General features: G+C 35.2%; 1 protein-coding gene across 14 annotated transcripts in view; it reads right to left on the bottom strand.

Moving 5' to 3' along the window:
* Window positions 1–349: 349 nt before the first annotated feature.
* URI1 (URI1 prefoldin like chaperone) overlaps window positions 350–10,189 on the bottom strand; it is an 84,994-nt gene continuing 75,154 nt past the window's right edge. For all 14 annotated transcript variants that reach the window (XM_005596120.4, XM_023649463.2, XM_070222831.1 and 11 more), the window contains 5 exons: window positions 8,391–8,559; window positions 6,629–6,989; window positions 4,470–4,612; window positions 3,483–3,732; window positions 350–1,168 (listed from right to left, as the gene is read on the bottom strand). In XM_005596120.4, the coding sequence (XP_005596177.2) occupies window positions 986–1,168; window positions 3,483–3,732; window positions 4,470–4,612; window positions 6,629–6,989; window positions 8,391–8,559 (1,106 nt within the window). In that variant the 3' untranslated portion in view covers window positions 350–985. The remainder of the gene's footprint in view (window positions 1,169–3,482; window positions 3,733–4,469; window positions 4,613–6,628; window positions 6,990–8,390; window positions 8,560–10,189) is intronic.

Here is a 10,189-nt window from a genome sequence, read left to right as displayed (position 1 = left end):
ACTTGCAGTATAATTTTCAACATTAGAATAAACTCTCTTTATTTTAAGGAGTTTTGCCACAAGTAACATGATTTCAACTATTTACTAGTAGGAAAGTAGCCTTAGAGAACGAAAATGTTGGGAAGATGAAAACATAAAATTTCTTAGTTAAAAATTCAAATTTTTTTTAGCATATAGACCACCTTTCCTTCTCTCCAAAAATATGGTGCCAGTTACAACTGCACACACTAGGGGAGAAAAATTGCCTATGGATTTACAACAATTCGAGGATCCACTGTGTGGTGCATGTAGCATATATGTGAATCAAAGACATTTCTATATTCGATTCTGAATCATAAAGTCCACAACATTTTAGAGACCAAGTTTCATAAAATTTTTACTTGAAAAAAATGTTTTACAAAATACCATTCTTCCAAGCAAAGAAACTTTCCAATAGGGTACATGTAGCTTTCTGCCTTAGAGATTACAGAATGACAGTCAAAGGGGAGAGGTTTTTTAAATAGCCACCCAGCTGTAAAACCTACACGAAGTAGATTCTTTTAAAGTGCCCTTAAAATGCTAAAGCAAGTAATATAATTGTTGAATCTATTTGAAATTTTAAAAGTTTGTTTAAAATGGTCCATATGGTATGCACAACATCACAGCTGGTACAAAACTGCCTCCATTTCGTTTGAAACACAAAAACAATACATATGAACAGTATTCTTTGAAAAATATTTCAAAATGCTCCCACTGCATCCTATGGCAAACTCAGACAAGAGTGTTGACAGTATTCAGAGAATTAACACAAGCAGCTGGATATGAAAGTATTCAAACATTTACTTTGACTTTTTTTAATATCACTGATGAGAGTAAGAGAACTTGCTGCCAAATAAACTCATGATGCCTTATTTCAAACTACATGTAACACGTTTTGCTATATATATATTCTAAAGAAATGCAAAACTAGGTTTTGGGGCGTAAACTCCCATTTCCTAGGCAGGCTCTAGTTTTTTTGCTGCAATCTGGCAGCTCTGAACTTTGAAACCCTCTTGGTAGTTTCTTCTGGTACTTCAGATAGAACTTCTTTTCGTTCTGGAATGGTGGGTAGCACAGGATGAGCCATGGCTGGGTGTGGTGTTAAGGAGGGCGATAAAAATTCTTTTTCTATTACAGTTCCAGAAAAAGCCTAGAAGACAAAAGTCAAATTATGGTAATAAAATGCCCACAAAATCTTTATCTTGTATTCGTCAATTACACATTTTTTTCATTAAAAGTGAATTCATAAGATTTTTAGAAAACAGACAAAAACTCCAACATCAAAATATAAATTGTTCAGAGACATCAAGTAACATTAAAATATATCTTAATTACACCACCAAGTATAAGTAGATTTTTATAGTACACATGCAAGAAAACAAAATGTGAAATACATGTTCTATCTGAGATTAAACAGAAATGTGTTAATAAAAGGCCCTCAACTTTCATACATTCCATTTATGTCTAGACCATGAAAAATAATGCACTAAAATAAAAAATGCTATCGGGGGTCAACCATCAGCTGATGAACGAGCATCCTATGGTGGCCATGGAGCCTGCTGGCCAACAGTTCAGGTCCAGTTTCAGCAAGGGTGACATCTCATAGATGGTGTTCACTTACACAATTATTTGAGTATTTCATTGGATCTCGCCTCAATTTTATTTAAGAGATCAGTGGAAACTGACAAATGAAAGTGCTGATACCACTAGAAATAAGCGCCTCAAACTTCAATATAATTAATTCAATGATGGAAATCATAGGCTTCACAAAAAAATAATTCTTTAATTTCAACTGGATGTTTGCTGGACTTAATTGGGTCAATTGTATGTTTAACTGGAACAAAAGTAATGTGTACAAAATGTTAGAAATATAACCAAAGATATATCTTTATATATCTTTTTACATAAAGTTAAAAATTTCACTGGCACAGGCCAAAACATAGAAGGACTTCAGACAATTATCTACAGTGTACGTATTTTTTTTCTTTAACTCAATCAAGGCATGTAAAACAGAAAGTATAATCTGCCATTTGAACTATCATAAAATGACTATAGTCTGGTTTAGTGGTAATTTATTTAAAATAAGCTGCTAGCATTATTCACAATAGCTGAGGTACAGAAACAATCTAAGTGTCAATTAACAGATAAATGGATAAAGAAAATGTAGTATATAAACATAATGGAATATTATTCAGCCTTAAAAAAGAAGGAAATCTTGTCATTTGCGACAATGTGGATGAAACTAGAGGGCATTATGCTAAGTGAAACAAGCATGGCAGAGAAAGACAAATACTGTATGGCATCATTTATATGTGGAATCTAAAAAAAGAAAAAACTCACCATCACAGAAATGGAAAGTAGAAAAGCAGTCGCCAGGGACTGGGGGTTGTGGAAAAAATATGCCATCAAGCCATGAAAAGACATGCAAGAACTTTAAATGCATATTACTTAGTGAAAGAAGCCAATCTGAAAAGGTTACAAACTTTAGGATTCCAACTATATGACATTCTGGAAAAGGCAGTAAAAAAGTCAGTGGTTGCCAGGGGATGGGGGTAGGGAGGGATGAATAAACAGAGCACAGGAGACTTTTAAGGCAGTGAAACTATTCACGATGATACTACAATGGTGGGGACATATCCTCATACATTTGTCCAAACCCATAGAATGTACCACACCAAGAGTAAACTCTAATGTAAACTATGGTCTTTGGGTGATAATGATGTGTCAACGCAGGTTAATCAATTATAACAAATGTACCTCTCTGGTGAGGGATGTCGACAGTGGGGGAGGTTGTGTGTGCGTGTGGTGGACAGGGGTTATATGGGACTCTGTACTTTCAGTTTTGCTGTGAACCTAAAACTGCTCTAAAAAATAAAGTCTATTTAAAAGGAAAAAATAAAATAAGCTGCTAAATGATTTTCTAGCCAAAAATGTAAAACATGTGCTAATTAAGATATTTTAAAATTCCTATTTCACAGAAATAGAACTTCAAGACTGGAAATATTTTTACCAAAAAAAATACTTGAACTACTTTAATATCATAATACCTACATTGTGTTTGCTAGTGACTATTAAATTTTTTATAAATTATCAAAAAAACGAAGTTTAGACTTAATTAGGTTGTATGACTTCTGAGATTAAATATATGTATAAACTAAAGAAGCTACAAGATAAACAATGCTATTATGCAGTTGACTAACTTCAATAAATAATTATATAAAATAATTTAAGGACAATACAATCAATGATTTATAGACCATACTTAGGCGATATAGCAGCTGCAATTTTTAAAAGAGAAGAGGGCCTCTTTTAAAGTTAATTTTTGGAGTTGAAAAGCTACTATGTGAAAAGGGAAAATGAATTCAACGGCCCTTTGAAATAGAGCTACCAGAATCTTTTTATCTCACAGAAACTGGTCAAAGATGCTACATGAAAGAAAGAGTTAAAGACACACACACACACACCTCAGGTGTTCCTGACGAGGGCAGAAGTCGCCTTTGATGATGATCTGGTTGTTCCTCTTCCTGAATGCTCTCACCAGTATCACTGCAAGTGGCCTCTTCGCAGCTGATGCCCCTCAGAAGTGCCCGCCTGTCGTCGAAGTCAGCCGTGCTGCTCTCACTGGTGTCGCTGCACACGCTGTTCTCTCTGCTGCGGGACTTCAGGATCGACTTGCGAGGGACATACTCTCCATTCACGACATCCACAAAGACTCTGACACCCAAGAAATACAACTCAATCAGGTAACTCATAAACTGAGGACAATTTTATCACTTTTAGAAATCTTTTCGAGAAATTAATCTGAAATGTTTTATTCAAAGTTATATCTAAAATTTTCACAATCACACTAATTCCACAGCCTCAAATGATGTACTTTACACTATTTTGGAAAAGATGACTTTTTTTGTCTAATATAATACAGCACTTTATTTATAAGCATGTTTTGGGTGACAAGAGCTTGAGTGGCCAAAATCCTACTTAAAAGACATTTAGCAAGCTTCACCATTTACAAATAAGGGTCATGAAAACATCAGGTATTTTCAAATGACAGCTTTCTCAACACACCCCACAACAAACGCTCCCACTCTGTGGAAAGGGGAACCGTATGCCACGCGTCCCCACAGCTATGGCAAGAAAGCACTGCCCCAGCCCGGGAAACACACACTTTCATTTATAAAGTTAACAGACAACCCTTCTGACTGGATGGATTGGAAATGTTTTAAAAGCACTGGCAAAGGCAGGGAAGAAACATCATGCAACATTCCAATTGCTCTGGACTAGGAAGGTGTGGGGGCTCAGCAGCTCCTACAAAAGCCTTTCAACTACTAAGCCAACCCCATCAGAACAGCTCTCCGCACAGGGAGAGCCTTCTGTGCCGCAGACCACCTTTTCCTGGGAACCTTCGCTGCAAAAGAGGGATGGGAGGAGTCGGCTGCTCCGGCCAGGCTCACCTGTAAATGTCAGCAGGAGTCCTGATCGCAGGCAGCTCTTGGGCAGGAGAGCCGCCACCAGAGTTGTTTTTTCTTTTACGTTTGGCTTCTTCTTTCTTTTCACTGAATTTTAAAGTGGTATTTTTTCCAGTATTTATTCGGACCTAAAAATTTCACAGCAAAAAATTAAGATCCCTTTGAGATATTAAATCAAGGCCAAAACTAAAACAAATGAACTCTATAATTAAAGAAATAATAGTAAGAGAGGCAGTTTAAATTTTTTGACACTGAAATGATGTGCATTATCAGATAAGGTTAAAAAGTCCTTACCTTAACACACTTTTACAGCATTATATTACATCCTCTTTAATGACCAATTCTAGTCTTCAGTGACTTTATTATTGTATAGAAAGTAAAATACATTTAAACTTAATGCTAGATTTATTATAAGCTTTCACATCACCCCACTACTTTGATATAAATTTGTGGCTTAAATCATGCATTTCAAAACAAAGAATACAATTAACCAAAAGAAATATTTGGCAAGAACACAAAATTTAAGTCATAGAAGCAATATTACCTAACGCTTAACTATTCAGAATTTTTTAAATACTTCTAATTTTTAGAAACCAAACTAAAAAATAAAAACCAACCCTGTTGAGAATTAATATGTTATTCTATCCCTACTTGGCATTTATACCGCACTTTCCACATTAATGACAGCTCGTCCTCATAACATTTCTGCAAATATTATTTATTCCTCCTGTTTTATCAAAACGAAAATAAAAAATTTAAAGCCTAAAAAAAAATCACAAAACAAACTTTTTTTTATGGCTAATCAGTCAATTTTTTCCAAAGGATTCACAAGATGTTCCCTTTGGTCTGAAGTATTAGAAAATAAAAGAAGCCACATAATTATTTCACTTCATATTACAGCAGGAATGATGTGAGGTGCCCAGGAAATATCAAGTATGTTTTAAACATGTTTCATTAATAATAATCACAGACCCTTAAGATTGATGCCATAGCCCTTAACCCTGCCAGAGGCAATCCCCGCAGAGCCCGTTGTAGTGAAAGAGCAGTAAGCTGGGACAGAGGTGTCCCTGTCTTATTACCAACCAGCTCTACAGTGGCCTAGGCCTCGAGTTTCCTTGAGAAAGCAAAGGAAACGAGGAGCACCCGGTGGCTGCTCAGAGCAGCATCATGGAGGAGGGAGGGTGAGGGACAGGTAGCCTATTCTTCCTCACCACAACCAACCTGCTCTGATATGCTTTTTTTGAGGAAGATTAGCCCTGAGCTAACATCTGCTGCCAATCCTCCTCTTTTTGCCGAGGAAGACTGGCCCTGAGCTAACATCTGTGCTCATCTTCCTCTGCTTTATATGTGGGACGCCTGCCACAGCGTGGCTGGCGAAATGGTGCCATGTCTGCACCCGGGATCCGAACCAGAGAACCCCAGGCCGTCGAGGCAGAACGTGAGCACTTCACCGCTGCACCACTGGGCAGGCCCCTTGGATCTGTTTTAAAGACGCGGACTCTACCAAAAGCAGAGAGGGAAGAAAAAGCCTTTTGATACTAAAGAAAAGCTTAAAAATCCTGTATGAGAAGATTTCTACAGTAGCCCCAGCTCTAAAGTGCCAAAATTCTAAAGTCATGATTACCCACAGACGTTTATATTTATTTGTCAGAAAAGGAACTAACTTTCACTTCCTCCTGAATCTTTTCTTTTTGCTCATGATGCTCCTACTCATTTTATGCCCACAAAGAACAAACAACCTGGTATAATTAAAAATTTAAGTAATGCAGTCACTTTCAACATCCTAAGTACACCAAAACACTCACAATATAATTAATTCTAGAATTCTTAAGAAAACTCTCTGAATGAAGGATAGAGGGAGTTACAGTAGTTGCCACTCAAATCTGATCCCCTTCCAGACCCCAAACAATTCAAATTCTACTGTGGCTTCACAGAACAACAGACCAATATGGCTATCTAGGGTTTTTTTTTTCCCCTTTTTCTTTTTAAATGAATTGGTGAGAACAAGAAGCAAAAGATGGTTTTTCTGTGTGACACTATCAACAATATTAATCACTGCTAATACTGTTCCTTTAAAGAATATCATACATGATGTTTAATGTTCAAATTATATGCAAAGTTGGTAAAGTTAAAAGTATACAAACCCTCTTAGGTTCAACAGTATGCGAAAAATATATTGTTGGTATAGAATTATCTCCAACCCCTAAAGTATCATGGTCATTTTCATTATCTCCATCACCATCATCATCATCTTCGTCGTCGTCGTCGTCATCATCATCCTCTTCTTCATTACTGTGATAAGAATTTGAACCATTCACTGAACAGTTCAATTGACTACTCGTTTGACCACTGAACAGTTCTGAATTTGTAACATCCTCACAGCAATTGCTGGGAGTAACAGAGTCTGTTACTTGATGCATGACATTCACGTTTATCTTCTGATCTTCCTTTTCCTCTTCAGAAGACGTCGTATCTTCTCCATTTGCAATCAAAGTATCAGGCTTACTAGTAAACAAAAAAAAAGGAAAATTAACAAGATCAAACAAATAGACTAGAATTTTACATATTCTAATTCTGTTCATTTCAATGGGTAAAAATTAAAAATAGTGAATAGGGTATTTTCTATCTAGAATTCTAGGATAATAAAAATGTTTTGATATAAATTAACAAAAAAACATTAGTTCCCATGCTAATTCTGTATGTTATGGTCATTTAAACATAAAAAGAATACAGCAGGTGAAATTTTTTTCATTTGCAAGCAGGATAGTGGCCATGCACAATATAAATACAATATAAATAATACAATCAGAAATTTGTAAGAAATTCATAGAGCATGTATCTCTATTTAAAGATCAGAAATTAAAGCCTCAGAATATCAACACATTCTCATTTTCTATCTATTTCTATACTCAAGAATATTTTAAAGTATGTATTGTAATTTTTAAAAGTAAAGGATTTATACATATGCACATGAATATTATTATATTTATACACACACATGCACATTTTTCAGGCTTCATTCTACAGGATTTGAGGACCTTATAAAAATAACAAAACCAAAAATGCAACAGAACCAAAATAACATCATGCAAAAATAGAAAGAAAATCATAACCAAGAAAATCTCAAGATTCAAAAATGATTTTAAAATGTGAAATAGTATCAGTTAATCAAAAAGACCTAAGAATTTATAGTTGAAATGGTCAGGGAAAACTATCCTTTGTGCCTCATGTTATTTTCAAAGAAACTAATTACTGTATACGCTACATCATTTAAGCAAAATAATATAAGAACTCCCATAGTAACAGGTTTCACTGAGCACTCTGACAATTCTAAGTGAGCGCTACTGTGTATTTCAAACAGCAGTTTGGTAAAGTTTTTCATATATGTAACTAGCTGACCAGATTACAAATTGCCTGCTCAATAAACAGAAAAGTTTGCAAAGAAAGCAACGATAAACACTTTTTTGGAACAAACAAATTCAAAGCAAATTTTTCTTTTTAACAAGTCATTCAAACATACAGTGTTCTCCTGACTGTAGTATAAAAATACTTCACTTAAAATGTAATATATAAAACATCCATAATTATTGTAAATCGATTATCTGGTATATCTTAGTAATTCACTATATAAAATATGGCTGAACTATTATAATCAAAAAAATAAGAATATTGATTTTAAGTATTTCTGTACATACGCATGTATGGGCATGTGCATGAACACAGCCCTAAAAGAAAACATTCCAGAGAATTAATACTTATTTTAGGGTGGTAGGATTATTGATATTTTAATTGCTTTTCTGTATTTTCTTCAATGAGCACATTTTATTTTGTTAATGAGGACAGAGATCAATAAGGAAATGTGTATAGAAACAAATTCTCTCGGAAAGATAATTTGCCATTAGGTACCTATCAAGTTCACCCAGCAATTCTTCTCGTTCCTCTAGTTCTTCAAGTCGAGCCCACAGTTCCTCATCAGCAAGCAAATCCTTGGATTTTACAGCATTTGCAAAATCTGCTTCAAAAATATCTGAAGTTTTTGGTTTGGAGTGAGGTTTATGAGCAATTCGGTGTTTTGCTATTTTTTAAAAAAGGAAAGACACGGCTGTCAATAGGCAACTTTAAAAAGGCACAAACCTAGACTTAGTGAGACTTTCTTTTGAGATGAGGAAGATGCTGAGACACAGGGGGGGCATGATTTTTAAGCCAAACAGGAGAACTCCAAGGATGCGCATCTCTTAGAATCTTGCTACTCAAAGTGTGGTCCAAGGACCAGCAGCACCGACATCCCTGGAGAACACTTCAGAAGTGTAGGGCCTTCCCAGACCTGCTGAATCAGAATCTGCATTTTAACAAAAACCCCAGAGGATTCATACACGCACTAAAGATTGTGAAGAGCTGCTGGAGAGCTTCAAAAATGCATACACAGAAATGGTCATAATGCACCCCAGTTACAACGTAAATTTCAACACAAGTAATACCCACCTTCCATCCTTACTCCAGAAAATTCACATACTAAAGTAACACATCAAAGCCTTGTCACAGGATACTCTCAACTCTAAGGCATCACCACACAGAGGCTAATCTACAAAGGCTAATTCCTGGAAAGTTCTACTATAATGTTTTATATGAACACTTCCACTTTTTAAATTGCTTTATCTTATATGTAATCCTCATGTGAGGGCAGGAGACGAATAAAATCTGAATTCAAACCTATCTGCTTTTCATTTGAAAAGCTAGGGTTTTTTACAAAGCAAACTGAACCTTTGAAGAACGCAATGGGAAGAAGTCTAAAATGCTGTTATGAGACATGGTACTAACAGATGACCTCCACCAGATATTCAAATTTACATCACTGTTTTCTAAATTTGAAAACATCAAAATTATGTTTCCTAGCCTACTCTCTGTAACTATTATTGATAAAAAGTATTACCAAGTTTTATGTTTCAGACCTGTAAAATACATAAATCTTTCACTGGTCACCACAAACAAAAACCATAACTTGTCTTTCTGCTCTTTAATATATGTCTCTTTTATTTCACCTTCTAAAGCCACTTGCTATCACCTGTGAAGACATGACAGTAGAGATAGAACCGCTAGAACTGGCTCCTAAAATTATCTCTATTTCAACCAATACGCTCTCTTCAGATAATTACTAAAATATGAAATTTAAAATCAAAATAAATGCTAAAAGTAACAGTTTTCTACAGTGGGAAATCATAAACCATTTCCATAATCTTTTAAAATATTCACTACTGTAATACTTTACAACTGACAGGGGAACCATTGCCTTTTAGAAGTAAACCCAAAAACATAACCTGTCCTTGGCAAAAGACAGCTGGGAGATGAACCCAGGAACAACCTTTGTATGGAACACTACTGTGGGCAACATAAAATGAATGGCTAAAATACGCTTAGCTATGTTCATTCTTTCTCCCAAAAACAGTATCTAAAGCTACAGTTTTAAAAGGAAAAGAACTAGCAAAAGATATATTATGACTCGACCAAGGTCAAATATCAAATTAGGAGAAGATCCACGTATAGATCGCATCTTCTGAGTTTTAGACATTTGGACCAGTAAAGAACTCTGAAGAAAGCCATGTAATCTCACCACTTACATAGATCAGACAGAAATCAGAATTTTCATCAAAAAGTTATTTATTCATTGTTTTATATTTAAAATATATAACAATTCTATATCAAAATTG

The sequence above is a fragment of the Equus caballus genome, chromosome 10 (genome assembly GCF_041296265.1).
Source record: "Equus caballus isolate H_3958 breed thoroughbred chromosome 10, TB-T2T, whole genome shotgun sequence".
NCBI classification, from domain to species: Eukaryota; Metazoa; Chordata; class Mammalia; order Perissodactyla; family Equidae; genus Equus; species Equus caballus.
This window is presented reverse-complemented; position numbering and strand designations above follow the sequence as displayed.